This window comes from Trachurus japonicus, chromosome 6 (assembly GCF_045865225.1).
Source record: "Trachurus japonicus isolate A0001 chromosome 6, Traja_1.0".
Taxonomy (NCBI): Eukaryota; Metazoa; Chordata; class Actinopteri; order Carangiformes; family Carangidae; genus Trachurus; species Trachurus japonicus.
The window spans coordinates 31,659,444-31,678,302 of NC_140912.1; the positions used below are offsets into that span (position 1 = coordinate 31,659,444).

General features: G+C 41.6%; 2 protein-coding genes across 2 annotated transcripts; one reads left to right on the plus strand and one right to left on the minus strand.

The window, feature by feature from the left end:
- Positions 1-1,775: 1,775 nt before the first annotated feature.
- On the minus strand, positions 1,776-9,121 carry LOC146986467 (serine/threonine-protein kinase pim-3-like). Its single transcript, XM_085780222.1, has 6 exons — positions 9,028-9,121; positions 7,989-8,098; positions 5,904-5,954; positions 5,437-5,800; positions 3,396-3,572; positions 1,776-2,239 (listed from the first exon to the last, which is right to left on the minus strand). Exons 1-6 carry the CDS (start codon positions 9,104-9,106, stop codon positions 1,938-1,940), a joined length of 1,083 nt encoding a protein of 360 aa, XP_085636348.1. The 5' UTR covers positions 9,107-9,121; the 3' UTR covers positions 1,776-1,937.
- Positions 9,122-14,646: 5,525 nt separating this feature from the next.
- kbtbd13b (kelch repeat and BTB domain containing 13b) lies at positions 14,647-17,031 on the plus strand. Its single transcript, XM_085780482.1, has 2 exons — positions 14,647-15,282; positions 16,240-17,031. Exons 1-2 carry the CDS (start codon positions 14,647-14,649, stop codon positions 17,029-17,031), a joined length of 1,428 nt encoding a protein of 475 aa, XP_085636608.1.
- The last annotated feature ends 1,828 nt before the right edge of the window (positions 17,032-18,859 follow it).

The window sequence follows — 18,859 nt, forward strand, 5'->3', positions numbered from 1 at the left end:
TAGAAGAAATTATCCAAACAATGACGACATAAACAGAAACAATAAGCTCATATTTATCATCTCTAACATTAAAGTGATACTTAAACATTATTAAACCCAGAGTGAAGAGAGACAGAGACAAATCAGTTTATATACAAAAAGTTTAATTTGAAAAATTCCCATGAAAAAATATTTTTTCCTGTCAGAGTTTTACATTCGGAAAAACATCAAAACCTGAAACACAGTAAATGAGAATCAGTCAGAACTTTTTACCCTGATGCGAAAATATTCAAACCTGAATCTGACTTTTATTCTTATTTTTTGTTTTAAACTCACAGGAAATTAAAAAAAAAAAAAAAAAAACAATTTACAAAAAAACAACTTATATAAAGATTAAACAGAAGATAAATAAATAAACACAGGATAAGGAATGTGTCATATGTAAATAAATAAAAACACTCAATGTACAAAAATACATATAAAAAAAAAACTCAAATGCATATATTTTTCAAAATAAAAGAAGAAAAAATACTTATATTCAAAAATACAAAAACAGTATTTGCATTGACTGTGCGTTTTTACACCCGACATTGAGGGTGAGAGAGAGGACGGAGGACTGAGGACGGAGTGTCTCGGGACATTATTCAGATATTTCCTGTCAGGAAGAGACCGAAGACACTGAAATACAAAAACTAATCCAAATAATTTCCCACACCGAGTCACGTCTGGAGGAAGAAAAACGAGCAAACTGTTGAACTCGTGTCTCCGTCTGAAGCTCGATAGAGAAGAAAGAAACATTTAGCCTGAATTTCAGTCAGGAGCTGGAGACATGTTGGTTTGATGAGAGGAAACTTAAAGGGGTAGTCCACCCAAAATTAAAATTTCACTCATTATCTACTCCCCCTCATGTGGACTAAGGGCTGGGAGAAGTTTCAGAGTCCTCCGTGGCTTCTCTGAGTTATTTGGGGGGTAATGGTTGTGAATGGGGCTCACTTTTCTTCGTCCAAAAAACACCCAAATACCTCCATAGTGCTCGTCTGCAATGTCCCTCTTGTATTGAAGCCCCGACATGAGAAATTGTTCCGCCGGTCAGTGCAAATCACGCGAGATTTGCACTGACACAGGAAGAGCAGTGAACCGAGACACTGGGAGCTTCCGCTACAAAACAAGCTTAAAATATAGACTTATTTAATTTTTTTCTGAACAATTTCTCATGTCGGGGCTTCAATACAAGAGGGACGTTACAGACGAGCAGTATGGAGGTATTTGGATGTTTTTTGGTGTGTCTTTTTGGACGAAGAAAAGTGGTATCCATTCACAACCATCATATGGACAAATACTGCTGCGTGGAGCCCCGCTGTAACTCCGAGAAGGCACGGAGGACTCTGAAAATTCTCCCAGCCCTTAGTCCACATGAGGGTGAGTAGATAATGACTTTGAAAATTAGAATTTTGGGTGAACTATCCCTTTAAAATAAAACATCAAAAAGTTGTGTTTTGGTTTCAGAGCTGAGACTCAGGACCTGTGATCATTACTAATCGTTGTCTGGTTTAAACATCCACCACTGAACCAGTTTTAACCATCAATGGACAGAAAAGCTGCTGTTTGATTGATGTGTGTGTGTGTGTGTGTGTGTGGTGCGTTCACTGTCGTTCTGTTGCTCGGAGCGTTCAACAGTTTCCTTCCTCTTGTGATTCAACAGTGACTCGGCCCCACAGCAGCTTTTTAAAGAGACAAGGCACTGAAGACGACAGCAGGAGACGCAGCTGCTCCTCCTCCTCGGTGTGGACAGGAGGAGGCGCCGTGGAGCTGCAGCCTCACTGCATCAGCTGACACACACAAACATAAACATAAACACATAAACAAACACAAACTTCTTTGGAGCGACAACCCTCCACACACTCCAGAGGACAGCAGCTGTCAATCAAGTCCCAGCTTCGCCTCTCAGTGGCGTCCAATCAGAGGCTCTGCTGGCTGCAGGGGGAGGATGAAGATGAAGACGAGGGGGAGGAGGAGGAGGAGGAGTCGGGTGTGAGTGTGTGAAGTGTGATGCTGCCGTTGTCGTCGTCCTGTTGCCCGGCGCCGCTGGAGGAGGAGGAGGATGATGATGATGAAGAAGAGGAGGAAGAGGAAGAGGTGCTGCTGTTGTTGGTGCTGTTGGTGGTCGTCGTGGTGACCCAGGGGTGGAGGAGGATCTGCTCCAGGGTCGGACGCTCACACGGCTGCTGGCTCAGACACCAGCCAATCAGCTGCTGGCATTCTGGGAGGAGGCAACACACACACACACACACACACACACACACACACACACACACAGTGTTAGAGCTCTAATTTTAAACACACACACACCTAAAGTTTGGCTTCACATTAACTTTTAAAACGTGGCCAGGAAACACGATGTGAGGAGCATATTCACTTATATTTAAAAGGAAAACTAATAAAGTAAGACAGAGACAAACTGTGTGTGTTTTGGTTCCGTTACCATGACGTTAGTTCGTACCCTATAGCCCATAATAAATAATAAACCTCCTAAAGTGTCTCAACCTGCTGGGTTTATCAATAAACAACGTCACCAAGGTGATGACAGCCCATCCTGTCGTCCTTCTGGGTCAAATTGACCTGATCTGTTCCCTTCCTCCATCCTTCCTTTCTCCCTTCCTTATTCCCTTCCTTCTTTCCTTCCTTCCTCTTTTGATCAAATTGACCTGATCTGTTCCCTTCCTCCATCCTTCCTTTCTCCCTTCCTTCTTTCCACAATCCTTATTCCCTTCCTTCCTCTTTTGATCCAATTGACCTGATCTGTTCCCTCCCTCCCTCCATCTTTCTTTCCTTCCCTTTTCCCTTCAACAAATCTGTTCCCTTCCTCCATCTTTCTTTCCTTCCCTTTTCCCTTCCTTCTTTCCCTCCGTGCTTTCTCCCTTTTAACCCAATCTGTTCCCTCCCTCCTTCTATCTTTCCTTCCTTTTCCCTTCCTTCTTTCCACAATCCTTTTTTCCTCCCTCCCTCCCTCCCTTCCTTCCCTTCCTTCTTTCCACAATCATTATTCCCTTCCTTCCTTCCTCTTTTTATCCGATTGACCTGATCTGTTCCCTCCCTCCATCTTTCCTTCCTTTTTCCCTTCCTTCTTTCCACAATACTTTTTCCCTCCCTCCCTCCCTCCCTCCCTCTCTTCTTTCCCTTCATCCTTACTTCTTCCATCCTTTTGGACCCAGTTAACCCAATCTGTTCCCTCCCTCCTTCTATATTTTCCTTCCTTTTTCCCTTCCTTCTTTCCCTTCGCAGCAAAGTGACAGAAAGTTGCATCAGATCCTCGTCAGCTGTTCACACTCTGAGGTCACGTGGACAGGACGCAGATCGCAGGTCTGACTCCGACTCAGGAGCCACAGACGGAAGCTAGACTCTGAGCGGCGACTCACCGGTGGAGACGCTGCGTCTGAAGAAGACCCGCCCCCTCAGGATCTCCTCGTCCTGCTCGAAGGGGATGTCCCCACACACCATGTCGTACAGCAGCACGCCCAGAGACCACGTGGTTGCCGAGCGACCGTGGTACCGCCTGAACCGGACCCACTCCGGCGGACTGTAGACCCGCGTTCCTGGAGGACAGGAAGAGGAGAGGGAGGGGGGTCGTTTTAATTACATGTTTTATTGTTACTTATTTATTGTCTCATTAGTTCACTGGTCTTTATATCATCATTCTATGTTTTTACTTGATTTAGAAAAGTCTTTATTTCTCCTTTGATTTGTTTTATTCTGTTTTCTCCTCTTTCTTATTGACAGTTTTACCTTTATTTGTCCCGTTTATTCTCTTTTCCAGCTCAGTTTTTAAGACTCCAGTGTTTCCTCTGTTCAGTTCAGTCCCAGCTGCTTTTAAATGTTTCATGTGGCAGCACTTTGTGTTGCATTTTAACTGGATGAATAAATAATAAACCTGCACACTTTCTAATCTGAATCCTCAACACTCACTTAGAAATAAATCAACTAAATGAATAGAGGAGAGAACTGATTTGATTTATTTTTCACTGTAAAGCAACACTGGGTTTCCTGAAAGCTGTTTCATGAATTGAAGTTATTATGATGATGTAAAGTGCTACAGAAATAAAGTTTGATTGAATGAGTGAACACAGTGACATGAATCCTGACTGAACAGCGGCTCAGAGCAGCAGGAAACACTGACTCATCATCATCGTTGTTGTCATGGCGCCTGTTTGTTTGTCACGAGAGCAGCAGCTGGAGCCTCTGATCATCACTTCACTTCCTGTGCAGAACAAAGATGCTGCTCATCTGTGTGTGTGTGTCTCTGGGTGTGTGTTGCTCCTGGAGCCTCGGGACAAACATCTACTGGTGGAAACTGACATTTGAACATGTGACTTCTGCAGCAACGCAACTCAACGACTTCGTGTTCCCACACTAGACGCACAACTTGTCGGCAGACCACCTGCTCAGGGATCAACTGATCTGTTGCACCGCTACTTCTAATATCTTCCACTTCCCTTCTTGCAGTTTTATATTGAGTTGAACTTCAATGTGTTGCAAATGTTACATAACAGATTTGTAGTGAACGCCCTCTAGTGGACGTAGGATGCAATAACAAGCTGGTTAAATAATAATAAACATAAAAAATTCAAATATAATTTCAATATTTAACATAAGAAGCATTAGGATGATTTAATTTCTAACAGTTTATTTAATTATTTTAATATAATATAGCCTATAATATTTCATGCTGAAAACTCATATTTATGCTAGTTTTTATTCACACATAAAAACTATTCAGTCTTTTTCCTGTACTTTCTTTTACTCCTTGTTCTTGCTTTTTATTGTATATTTAATTTTTCCAATTTTTACTATTTTGGGTTTTATTTAAAATGTTTTAAAGTGTACGTTTTCAGGGTTCCTACAGCTTAAGCCAACTTAAATTTAAGACTTTTTAAGACATGTTTAATGCCACTTGAAATTAAATTTAAGACCGACTTCACAATAAACACAAATGCAAAAAAAAAAAACCTCACCACATCTATTACATAGGGTTAGGGACAATTTTACCCACTTTCCTATGTGATCCAAGGTAAAGTGACTGCTACATTAATGATTGGGGGGGGGGGCTGATTTGGGAGCTGGTGGCGGTGAGAAATTTAGCGTTGACGGCCGCCACTAACTTCTCTATGTCAGAATGTTAGCAATTATTTTGAGATTTGAGACTAATTATAATCCTAAAATCCCACTTACCAAGTGTTAACATTTTTAAGACGTTTGAAAAATTGATTTAAGACATTTTAATGCCAATTAAGGCCTCGTTTTTAGATTAATGAATTCAATGCCTTTTAAGACTTTTTAAGGATCCGTAAGAACCCTGGTTTTTATGTTTTTTTTCCCCTTTTCCAGCTCTTCCAGTTTAATGTTTTGTGTTTATGTAAAGCACATCTTGGTATAAATGAAGCTTCCCTATTGGCCGCTCACCGTCAAAGTCGGTGTAGGCGGAGTCTTTGAGCAGCGCCCCGGAGCCGAAGTCGATGAGTTTGATCTGCCCCGTCCTCAGGTCGACCAGCAGGTTCTCGTCCTTGATGTCCCGGTGGACGACGCTGCAGGCGTAGCAGTGTCTCACGGCCTCCAGCACCTGCAGGAAGAAGCCCCGCGCCTCGTCCTCGTCCAGCGCGCCGCGCTCCGTGATGTAGTCGAACAGGTCCTGCGCCGCCTCGGGGCGCTCCATCACCATCAGCCAGCCGTCGCCGCGCTCCCACCAGTCCAGCAGCCGCACCACGCCGCCGAAGGCCCCGCCCACTTTCTTCAGCAGCACGATCTCCAGAGGGACCACGGCGCCGCACTGACAGAGAGAGAGAGAGAGACAAAGAGGGAAACTTTAGACGAACATTCACATTAAACTACAAGTAGATTTTAAATAAAGTTTATATAAAAGATGAACTCACCAGCGTGCCCCACTCAGTCACTCTGTCCCTGCACACGTGTTTCACCGCCACCTGCACACAAACGAAGGATCAACATCTGCTGATATCGTATCGTCTTATTGATTCATTAAAAATACAGATTTACATGCAAGTTAATACATAATCACATCCATCACTGTTACACAAATAGTCAAAACTTCATGATGAACAAAGAACACAACAGACATCCCATCACATCATCACAGCAGTTCAGCCCATCAGAACTTCTATAATAAATCCTCCCACAGTTTATGACTTATTCATTACATTCACAATTTATTAAAGGGTCTGTTGCTGCCTTTTTGAAAGTGTGTTTTGTTTTCACATTTTTGATGTAACTGGTCGATGAGCTCCAGCCTGTAACGACTCTGTCTGTACATTACAGGATGTTTTAGAAGGATTGTTCAGGTTTAGATGTGAGTAGGTGGTCGTGGCTTGTTCGTCTGGTTGTATATTTGTTTACATTTCATCTGATCTAAGAAATATTGTGGCTTTTTATCGTTAATCACATTTCTAATAAAAGTCAGAAGACTCCATTTCTGTCTGTTTTCAACTACATTAACACTTAATATCTTAATAAAGAGCACTCAGCAGGTAAATCATTAGCTATAACATCAAGCTGTGACTGAACAGTGACATGAAGCTTTTAGTTTCAACTCCTCTGCCTCAAAATGTTTTTTTATTATTATTCTTGTATAAACATGGTTTTCCATCAGATTACAATGACACGTGTAACAACTTCCTGCTCCCAGAGAGTAAAGAGCAAAACAACAGGATTACTCCTCAGTGTGTGTGTGTCTGTGTGTGTCTGTGTGTGTGCAGAGTGGAGCCAAACAAAACAGAAGCAGCACTTTCTTTGTGAAAACAAAGGCCACATGCAGACAGCATGGCACTGGGTCAAGCTGCAACACTGACAACAATACAACAGGAAGTGTGAGAGCAGATCGGCCCTTCTAAATAAAAGCACAGAGACTCATGATATTATGTAGAGTTACTGTTGAAAACAACTGTTTTTAATCTGAAAGGGATTTTATTTGGACTGTCCAAGAGGTAAATAATTAAGAATTTTATCTTTCTAAATTATATAAACTCAATCACAACAGTAGAGCCACTGATGATATAATATTGAACCGAAGACAGATAGTACATTATACAACACAGTGAATAAATCAAACATCAGAGAGTGACATCCACCAACTGTTCCTCAGTTCCTGTGTAATCAACATCCACCAGAGCCGTCTGCCCATCTGGGACCTGATGACTCAGTCGTCATGTGCTGAATTATTAATCATAGGTCACCGCTCTGACAGCTGACAGGAAGCTCAGAGGAGCATCACTTCATCATGTGCTCCACGTAAACACAAAACACACTGACTCATTCCCTCCAGCGAGCCTTTCAGGAATCTGTCCTGACATATTTATTGTTTAAAAACACAATAAGCTACTGTGACTAACTAAACTGAACTGGCCAATGTTATCATTAATATTTAAATAAAATACTTTAGAAAAACTGTTTTGTTTTATAAATGAAATTTAGAAATTGTGTATATTCTGCCACTTTTGCACACAACAACCACTCCTGTTATTGGGCCGGTGTTGCCCACTGTCTGTGTTTTATTGTTTTGCAAATGTCTGTTTAAATGTCTTATGTATTTGGGTGTTTTTGGCTGCACTTCCATTGTCCTTCAGGGACAATAAATATTTACAACAGTACTAATTTTGATGTTCACATGGTCTCAATTTTTAGAATTATTTAAGATAGAAAACATAATATATTAAAAAACCCATGTAATATATAAAAAATGTTCCACAAATCCATGACATCTATGAAAACTTGATCTGCTAAAGAAAATAGTTTGATATGGTTAAGAGATTCAGGAGGTAGGCTAATACTGCAGTAAATTTTCCATTAAAAAACAATCAGATAATGTTTTTCCTAAGCCCTAAGAGCTGCTATTATTTTGAAGGGCTGAACCGGAAACTAGGCCGTTTCCTTTGTGCAGCTTGACGCCGGGGCCGCGGCCATGTGCCGGGACCAAAACAAAGCCTCTCCCCGCTCTCTCTTACCGGCAGCCCGTCGTCCAGCCGGACAGCCGAGTACACGGTGCCGAAGCCCCCGTTACCGAGCACCGAGCCCAGCCGGTACAGCTTCTCAAACGGCTGCTTCTCAGATTTCACTGCAGAAAAAAGAAAAGAAAAACACAGTTATTTCATGTTATTTGAAGCCTGCAGAGGTTTAGGCGCAAAAATCAATAACCGGCTCTAAAACTAACGTTAGTCGTCTAATCTTTTATTTTCTCAATGTGCGTTTTAAAGCAAGTTGTAAGCATGAATCAACATTAAAATATAAAGAAATCAATAAACACACACGATCACATGGGTAAATAATACAACTCGTGTTGTTGTATCAGCCGTTTAAAAATGGAGGACTGCCAAGCATGAGCACCATCTTCACATGGGTGCAAGGGGGGCGACTAAAATCTAATCAATAATAGAATCAAACACGATTTAGAAACAGGAGAGAGCTCTACTGTGAGATTAGGTAGATTTTGGCAGCACAGCAGCATTTGGGTTTCAAAATGGCTCCATGCGGTTTTTTATTTAAAGGTCAAACATCAACAAACCAAACCAGCCTTCTTCCCTCATTAACAGAAACGTGCAATTCCAACGTTTATTTACAAAATGTAACATTAACCGTGAAAATACCGACGTTACACCGGTGAAAAATATATATTAAGATGATGTTTGTGTGCATTTTCGGCTTTATTTAAAGCACATGTGTAATTTTACAGAATAAAAACAACAAACACGCACTGTTTAATTCACATATCACGGAGAAGAAAATGGCGGTTTTTGTTTTGTTGTCATTTTTTTTTTTTTCGCCGGTTGGTTGGTTAGCCGTTGGTGGTGTGTGCACGTGCGACGTCGTCGACCGACCGGTTCGATCCTGATTTCGACCCCCTTTTTTTAAATTAATTTGCTCGGGGTTAATTTATTAAGTAAGTTGGGTCTATTTCGGTTCGGTGTGCAGAGAGAGATTAGGGTTAAGTTAGGTAACGGGGAAGGAAGGAAGAGTATAATCGGTTCTCGGGGCCGTTAACGTTACCTTGCTGCAGCTGCTGGAGCTTCGCCGGTAGATCCATGCCGTGATGAGACGACAGGGAGCCCAGCTTGGACAACAGCATGCTGCTCCTCCTCGCTTCTTCTTCCACCACCACCAGAAAGACAATAATAATAATAAAAAAAACACACGTAAATCCTCCCCCAACCGACTGCGGAATCGTTCACCGGTTAACGGTTAAATCCATCCATTAAAACGTGGTCAAATCCGGCTGCTACAGTGATAAACATCCGGCGAAGTGCGCGCCTACTCTGAGCTGCTGCTTCGCTCCCACCGCACTAGGGATATTTAGAAGCACGCCGCACACGTATATCCCTCCGCCTGACCTCCAATTGTTAAATAACACCACTGAATTCATTGCTTTTATACTTGCACTAACCCGCCGGAAAATTTGTTTTAATGTGTCGTCTTTTATCGATTCACTGCGAAGCTTCAGTCTGCGATGTTAAATAACAAATATGAAAGACGGTGGGAGGGAACATACGCGGACTAGTTTCACGTAGTAGTACTACAGGCGGATGCACCCAGAGATGGCCACTCACTCTTGGCAGTGCTGCGGCAGAGTAGAAGATCCTCTGTAATCACTGGGGGGAAAGATTGATATTAAATAACAACAAAAGAAGCAATAATTTAGTGAGAGTTTATTAAACTATTTTAACTTTAATTGTGTGTTTCTATTTAATTTAATTTTATACTTTTCCACCTTTCTAAATTTAGTGGGAAGCTGTATACTTTTTTTTTATTAACACAATTCAAAATAAAATCAAATACATTATGAAATGTTGTTGCAGGTTTAAACCCCTGAACAATATAAAGTAGATTAAATTAGTCACACGTTTATTTACTATTTTCTGCAACATTAAAATGATGCATATTAATGAAGGTAATCCTAATTCAATAATGCAATTAAAAATAGCCCATTATAAGTGATCTTGTGATCAGTCATGAAAAGACTGTAGTTACTTCTCCACCACAGAGATCTTCATTATCACTTATGTTACCCCAAATACTCGCTTTTATTATTGTTATTCTGTGTCTTATTTATTGTCCAGGACTCCAAAATGTCTTATGCTACAAATTACTGTTCATATTGATACATTCTTATCCAATTTCTTGTTATTTCATAAAATGTGTAGCATTTTCACTCATTTTCAGCAGTGTTTGTGTCTCCTGACGAGTCTAAGTCCAGTATTATCTTAATTTTTGTTCTGTTTTTAATCTCCCCACCTCTTTTTTTCTCAATATTTGACTCTTTAGCTGTTCAGTACTCCACTTTGTTGACCAGCTGTAAAGTTGAGTTGTGGTCTGGACAGATAAACAATGAACTGGAAGTTACAGCTCTGCAAAATTCAGTGGAACTGCAGATCCAGGTTATTGTAATAATAACCATGAGGAACCACTTTTATATCATCAAGTCATTTGATATAGTTGTTGTGATTTTCACAAAGCAGTCACATTAATACATTGTATAGCTTCGTAATTAATTATCACGGCTTCTGCATTTTAATTAACCTGCTCATGGGCTTTATGTTGACCTAATTAATTTCAGAGTGCAGACTGAACTGTGTGTTGAAAGTGATACTCCGACCCTGCAACATGTGCGACCTCAGTTTTTGCAGCCTGACATCAGCTTATGTAAGTCAGCTTGTGTTACTCAGCGTTATATAAGCCTGCAGAGTGAATGAGATTGAGTGCACTAATGTGAAGCAGCATAAATATATATTTATTTATCTTTTTAATAACGTGGTAATTTGCATTTGAAGCCGAGCAGACTGACAGCAGGTAACACTTGATTCAGCTTCGGCTCTGCACCGTTAAAATAAGAGTTCAGACCAGTGTTAGTTTAGGTGTACCTAATAAAGTGCCCACTCAGTGAAAACACATTCTTCATATCTTTAAAATTGTCTGAACTATCAGCTTTTAGTAAACATTTATTGCAGTCAGGCCCATTAACCAATCAGAGCTGCAGGGAACTGATTGTAGACATCAAGATTTTTAAGTTTTTAAACCATTGTTTCGCATTTTTAAATAGTTTTTGACAAGTTTCATTTTCTTTTTTTTTCAAATTTTAAATGTAAAATTCTGCAGTTTTCCAGAATCAAATCAAAGATAAGCCAATTATTCTGATTTCTGAGCATCAAAGATTTGAGTTTGTAACATGAAATATATATTCAACACAATATGTTTTAGAAACTTCTGGTGAAACAGAAGCCACTTCTCTTTTATTGTCGGTCATGCCGCTCTGACTGTAAAACTGAAGTGAAACTGGAACTTCCATGTTTTGTTTCCAAAACGAGAAAAACACTGACATCACTGAAACGACTAAAAATATAGACTTGGAGCAAACAAGCCTATGTTTAGATGAGGATGTGCATTATTATTAGAAAACCCTTTATTTTTGATCATCTGAAATTTTAATGAAAGTGTATGTTCTCTCTTCTTTTTGCTCTGGTTTGGTCTCCACCAGCTCCTGAGAAAAAAAAACATGTGGTTCTGAAACAATGAAGCTGAACCAAACACTTAATGTGCTGTAAAACTGTCAATTATGACATTGAACTTCTTCTTTGCTAATTATTATTATTATACATGTTCCCACCCTGTGTGCAGTGACACTTCACTTCCTGCAGGGTATCCGTGAGGCCTTGAAAAGTATTAAAAGGTGATAAATTAATTTTAGGAAAATTAAGACCCTTAAAAAGTATTAAAAAGTCTTATGACAACTTTATAAAGTCTTACATTTTGAAGGTATTTTTTCAGAATTAGCTGTCCAAGAGTTTGAATCCTAAAAAACTTTGTGAAAGTGTGTGAATTTATTCATTTTATTAAAAAAAACAAAGATGAACCGGTACATAAAAAAGAAAAGAAGATTGTTGTTTTGGTTTTTTGAGAGTGGAGCAATGTTTTTTTTGTTTGTTTTTTTGATAAACTTTGCCTTTGATTTATTATCCCGGCATATTTTGAATTCTGTTGTATCATAGTGATGTATAGTCTTTATCACAAAACAAAAACTGTTAAGTTAAAAGTGTCAGTGATGTAAATGGTTACAGCTTGAAGGGTTGGTGAGGTATTGAAAAGTATTGAGAAGGTCTTAAAAAAGTCTTTAAAAGGTTTTAGAATTAACTTCAAGATTCCTGTATATAGCTACCCTGCCCTGGCTCCTCTTGTTGTGTTTTGTTTTGACCATGTGCAACCTTTCCCCTCCCACAATCCTCTCTGTTTGTCCACTCACACACTTTGCTGCTGGAGCCGGTGGGATTGTTTTTGACCGAGGGGAGGGGTGCTGTGGGTGTTGGTGGCAGAGTGATCACATGACCTACTGTAGTATTTCTGCCCCACTGAGCTCCAATGTAGGTCAGCCCCTCCTCCTCCACTGTAAGTGGACGTATGAAGACACTGAAAACAGCTTTAAAGACGACGCAGCTTTTGTTCTTCATCGTGAAAAAAAACATCTTCAAACTCGTCGTGGGTCGTTACATCACTGTTCCCATTAGTTTAATATATAATGGTCCCATTATACGCTGAACTAAAACTCAAAAATCTCAAAATCTGTCAGACGATCCAGAGCTGTTCATTTTCAACCATCAGAGGCACAAACCACTCGATCCAAAAGGCTTACTTTCTAATGAAGAAGAATTTCAGAACTTTATTGTCTTAATTTGTAGTAAGAAAAGAGAAGAAACAGCCCGCTCTTTTCTGCTTTCCCCTTAGCCCAGCACCCCAAGCAAGGGATGTGCGTATATTTTTACAATTCTTCATTTGTAGTAATAAATAGGTTTGTTTTAATGAGATGGTGCACCTGTAATAAAAGTCAAGGAGAATTGCATAGCAAGAACAAAGACCATAAGCTGATAAAACTATTTAACCTTGATTGGTTTAACACGTTCATGTGGGAATTCTTATTACATTTATGAACTATGATCTATTTATGAACCCATGCACTGCTGTGTTTATTTGTGTCTGGTGTTGGGTTGTTTTTTTTAATGTATTTATAACTTAAAGGGAAAAGGAGCCTATGAAAAACAAGTGTGACTGAAAATAACTGAAAAACAAACAACATTTATGAAAGTTCAAGCCCTGCAGCAGCTTCAGTGTTTATGGCTGTAGTCCACCAAGAGTAAAGCAGTAAAGTCAGGTGATGTTTGTTGTTATGGACACAAGAACTCCACAGATAGAGAAGGTCGGTGTTGATGGATGGATCAGCAAAGTATCACACAGACATCGACCACAACAAATCAGTTTGATCTCAGAACCTTCATCTTTCTCAAGTAGAGCCAAAGGAGAACAAAACCTAAACCAATCATGAAACATCGGAGACTGTTCACCTGTTGTTGCCAACAAACGTGTGTGTTGCATTTTAAACAAGGCAAAAAAGAGAAGTCGCAACACTGTCTTCTCCTGAAATAGAAAATATATTTATTCAAGGGATAGATATTAAAGGGACAACGAGGAGTTTTGGAAAAGCGAAGTGTTTTCACACTACATTTATGAGCCTCCGTGCACCGTGAAATTCTTTGACCGGCGCAAGACAGACTCATGTTTTCATTCATCAAGAATTAAAGTCAGAGGTTCGAAGACGATCACATACCGTCGTAGTTCCAACCATAAACGGCGATTCGGCGGCGTTATTCTCATGAGTGTCTGCGAAACCGAAAGTAAGGAAACGCTGGTCGGCTCGACCAGCATTTCCAGCATTAATTAAAATAACAAAATAAGGATAGAGACAAAACGATATATTTATCTAAAATGGGCCCATTAACAAGTGTGGGTAGCGTAGATACATCCACATTAACGTGAGACTTTTTTATAAATAGAAACTCCTCGTTGTCCCTTTAAAGGAGACAACGTTTTGAGCGAATGGTTCTTTGTCAGGTCAATGATTGTGTTGGATTTTAGACATTAAATGAGCGCTAATGTCAACAAACCTTCAACTCCTTTAAACACAATTTTATGACGATCAAACCTGTTGAAGCCTTTAATCTATAAACTATATGATTATTATTGTAGTTTGCAGATATCTATAGAATGTATGAGTTGTGTTGCACCTCCTTGTAGGACTTCATACTGAAGTTCTTCTGTGCCTTCAAGTGTCTTCATTCATCGAGAACCTGGACCGTTTCCATTGGTCTCATTGCTTTCTATTGAAGAAACAGTAGAAATCTGTTCACAAATGACTAGATTTTCAATAGTAGGATATGTAGCAAAGTTAGAATATCAAAAAAAATGTAACTTCAAGAAAGAAAACATTGCAAAACTGATCACAAAACCAACTGAAAACCCAAACTCTGATTTATTTGGTTGCTTCTACCCAACACCAGATCAACGGAGAAGGATCTTCTCTGTGCAGCTGTAGGTCTTTGGGTGAATCAGCAAATCTGCTCTCTGTGATTCCAGTAACTGACCCAGTAAGATTTCAGTGTCTCTGCCCTCGTGTCCACAACTTGAATGTGACTCTGGCTGTTTGATCTGGTCTATCTTTAGCTGCGTCTATTTTAAAACCTGTGAAACAAACGATCCCCCCCTCCTCCTCCCTCCACATAGGACAGCAAAGCAGCTTCACACTGGGTCACTCCAGCTCCCGCTCCATTTCTTGGATCAGTCATTCCCATGGAGGGTACTATTTTGTCCAGTGAACCGGACGACAAACTGCCCGGTTCTGCCTCCAACAACGGCGTCGTCCCGGCGAAGTTGACGGTCGTCGTCGGCGACACTCACTTCTCCGAGGAGAAGATGTTGCTCGTCCAGAGCTGCGACTACTTCCGGGCTCTGTATCGCTCCGGGATGAAGGAATGTCGTCAGGAGGAGATCCACCTCAAGTCCCTGAGGGCGCGGGGTTTCCTCATCGCGCTGGCGGTGCTGCGAGGCGAGGCGCCCGTCTTAGACGCCGACGATATCGTTGAGGCCATCGAATGCGCCGCTTTCCTGCAGGTGGCGCCGCTCGCCAAACACCTCGTCGGCCTCGTCGACTCCGACAACTGTCTGCTGATGTTCCACACGGCCGCGACCTTCGGCCTCATGGAGCTGTACCGCCGCGCCGCGCTCTTCATCCGCGACATGTACGCCGAGCTGGAGGCGGAGGTGAGGAAGACGCTGCCGCCGGAGCTCGTCTCCTACGTGGAGTCTCTGGAGCCCACGGCGTTCGTGGCCGTCGGGGCCCACGTGACCGCGTGCGGCGTGGACCAAACCGTGCACGCCGCCTCCAGGACGATCTGCTACCTGGACGAAACCGGAAACACGTGGAAGGTGTTTATCTTGTGGTGTTGTTTCTTTTCCTTTTGTATGTATGTGCGCGTGTGTTTGTGTATGTATCTGTATGTATCTGTATGTGGGCATGTGTATGTATGTATGTATGTATGTTTGTATATATGTATAATTAGTGTTAGGGGTGGGCAAAAATATCGACATGGCAATATATCGCGATATTTTGTATCGCGATACGATATATCGATTTTTTTTCAAATAATAAATCATGTTTCAGACGTAAATCCAGTACAACTTCCGCACCTCTGCTCCGCGAGGTGTCACTGTCCTGCTACCTCAGACAGTGTGTTGTTCATGCAGATATGTTGTTGTAACTTGCGCTTGTATAGACCGTTTCAGAGAGTATAAACAAATACAGGTGTTACCAAGGATACTAATTAAGGCTCCATTCCATTTAGTGTACCAGAGCGTTTTCTAATGAGCCACACCTGTCTTTGTTTATACTCTCTGAAAGGGTCTATAGTTACAATAAAATGGCACGGATAATTTGAATTACATTGTTTTGACTCAGTTTGTCCCATGAATTATATCACTATCATCTGATGTACATACAACTCGGATTTTAAGATGCATAATAATGCCTTTTACATTTTTCAGTGAACTATGTAGAATATCGCAATATATCGCAAAATTTGGATATCGCAATATCATATGACTCAAGTATTGTGATGCGTATCGTATCGTGAGGTCCTTGGCAATGCCCACCCCTAATTAGTGTGTATAAGTAAATTATATTCATGATTTCGTAACATAAGATATGTTTAGACAAGGATCTTAGTTAGTCATAAGGAGAGGGGGTGGGAGTTTATAAGTTTTACTTCTTCTGACTTCTTTTCGAATATGTATTCTATATCTCATGTTTGTTTTGTCTTATTCTCTCCTTTTTTATTATTTTATTTTCATATTCGAAATAAACACTTCAATCAATCATTCTAAAAGGTACTGGCGGATCTTCCACTGGAGGCCAGCACCTCCATGGCCGGAGTGACCGTGCTGAACAACGACCTCTACATCGTGGGCGGAGTTCACGGCCCCCAGAAACAAGTGGTGGACTCTTGTTTCCGCTACAGCGTCGAACGCAACAGCTGGAGCCGCATCCCCGGTCCGGCACAGCAGCGCTACAACTTCAGCCTCGTCGGAGCGGACGATCGGCTGTACGCCATCGGGGGAGAATTCGAGCGAACGGCGATGTCATCCGTGGAGACGTACGACGTGAACGCCGGGACGTGGACGTTCGCCGCGCACTTACCTCGGCCGGCGGCGGGAGCGGCGTGCACCAAGGCCATGAGGAGGATATTCGCGTGTCTGTGGAAGCCGATGGAGACCACGGAGATCTACGAGTACGTGTCGGGGAAAGACGAGTGGCGGCTCGTCACCACGCTGATCCGGCACCAGAGCTACGGCCACTGCATGGTCGGCCACAGGGACAACCTGTACGTCATGAGGAACGGGCCGTCCGACGACTTCCTGCGATGCCTCATGGACTGTTACAGCCTGACCTCGGGCCAGTGGTCCTCGCTGCCAGGACACTTCGCCAACAGCAAAGGCTCGCTGTTCACCGCCGTGGTGAGAGGCGACTCCGTGTTCACCCTCAACAGGAGCATGACCCTGGAGTACGGCGTCGACGGGAAAACCTGGAAGCCCCGACGGCAGATGAAGGGTTTCCCCAGAAGCGGATCGGTGTGGACGTTTCTGCTCCGACTGCCGAACGCTCTGACGTCACCGGACTGACTTTCACCTGCAACAGGGTTCAAACCTGCACACACAGAGATATAAAGGACTGTTTGCATTTATTACAGGTGGTGTTTTATAGTTTTGTTTACATTTGTATCGGCAATGATAATAACGTTTTTACAAAGGTGTTTGAGATCTGGGAACTGGGTGACGACCCTAAAACGGAGTCTAACATTGAGGTTTACTGGTGTTTCCTGTTGTGCTGCCCTCTAGTGGTTTCTCTGGGGTAAAGCTGGGTACAAGTTCGGGTTAAGGGAAACATTTGGACTCATTTTCCTTTTGTCAAGTGTTTTGTATTCATGAATAAACTCAGATGTGATCTGATACATCACTGGTGCATCATTTCATTGGTCATTGTTGGATAGTTTAGACTTTAGTTTACCCTGCATGATTTCTTACGACTATGTCATTATGAAACATGGCGACAATTTCCAGATGCTACGAGTTGGGACACTCCATTTATTAGTTTATGTATTGAATCAAAGGCGATCACAGAACAAAACAACTTCTGTGTAACACATATCATAGACTTTCGGGAGATGATAGTCTACGTTTACGTTTGTTTCCTTTTCACTTTTGCTAAATATCACTTTGTTGACATCTGACAAACTACTTGTTCTGTTTTTCTTTTAGTTTGTTTTTACGTATTAAGTTGTTTCTCAGTAATTTCAACCCTGCAGTAGAGATTTCATGGTGAACTACCATTAATTTATCAATGAACAAAACACTCTTACTTTGAAAAGCCTCTTCTATTACAGGTGCTTTACATTATTTAATGCTCAAATTTTGAATTGACAGACACATTGATCAATAGGTGTTCTTGGTGTTGTCATAAGTTATAGATGCAAAACTAAACTTTATTTATACAACACTTTACAAAATAAGGTTATAAAGAGCTTTACATGGCTGAAACAGGAGATACACATAATTATCATATACTGTATATTATAAGTGTTGTGATTGTCATGTTGTCTTGTTCTTGTTATAGGGCTTTTGTCTTTGATATTTATTGATACAGATGTTTTCTTGAAGGTTTTCAGTTTACATCAGAAAAATAAAACGGTGGTTTGTATAATAGAAATCAGTTCATTATGGGATGATTTATGCAGCTGAGCGTCCTCCACCGTCTCCACAGTGAGTTTGATAAATGTCCCTCTCATCAGTGTCTCAGTGTTCGTCCTCACACTGAGCTTCTGTTTCCTGCTCAGCCTGTTTCCTGTTGGCACCGAGCTGCCCCGATGATGATGAGGATGATGATGATGATGAGGGTGAGGATGATGAAGATGGAGGTCCGTGGCGGGCAGAGCCAGGCACCGGGCCGACCAGCCGGGCAGGACGCCAGCAGCAGCAGCAGCAGCAGAGAGACATCTGACCCCGGGGTGAGGACGAGACGGACGAAGGGTGAGACGAGGACACGACGTCAATCTGAGCAGAGTTGGGCGAAAGCATCAATGAACTCAGCACCTGTGTGTGAATGAATGATCAATAATCATCTTACCTCTGTTCACTCCTCCGTCGAACAGAAAATCGATATGCCTTAAGGTCCAGTGATATTTATAGTTTGAACATCCCTCGAGTGCGGACTGGATTAGGGAAAAAAGCGTTTAGTTACGCCGCTCCATCAACATGGAACAACCTCCAGGCTGAACTGAAATTGTCTGAACTTGTATCTTTTAAAGCAGAAGTAAGCGATCCGGTCGTTTTGGCTAATGCTGCGTTCCAGGCAGGCTTTTGAAACCGTAAATTACAGCTTCAAGTCACAACTTACGACTTTGTAGCGTTCCAGGCAACCCACTCGTGTTTTTCCGACCTGTTTTACCTGTGA

What these genes read in the sequence shown, in the direction of transcription:
- kbtbd13b (XM_085780482.1), top strand. Translation starts at nt 14,647, where the DNA reads ATGGAGGGTACTATTTTGTCCAGTGAACCGGACGACAAACTGCCCGGT. An exon ending in AAACCGGAAACACGTGGAAG is followed by an intron (nt 15,283 to 16,239) that starts GTGTTTATCTTG and finishes TCATTCTAAAAG; the next exon opens with GTACTGGCGGATCTTCCACT.
- LOC146986467 (XM_085780222.1), bottom strand. Translation starts at nt 9,106, where the DNA reads ATGCTGTTGTCCAAGCTGGGCTCCCTGTCGTCTCATCACGGCATGGAT. An exon ending in CGCCTACACCGACTTTGACG is followed by an intron (nt 3,573 to 5,436) that starts GTGAGCGGCCAA and finishes CCTGTCCTCCAG; the next exon opens with GAACGCGGGTCTACAGTCCG. An exon ending in CAGACGCAGCGTCTCCACCG is followed by an intron (nt 2,240 to 3,395) that starts GTGAGTCGCCGC and finishes GCCTCCTCCCAG; the next exon opens with AATGCCAGCAGCTGATTGGC.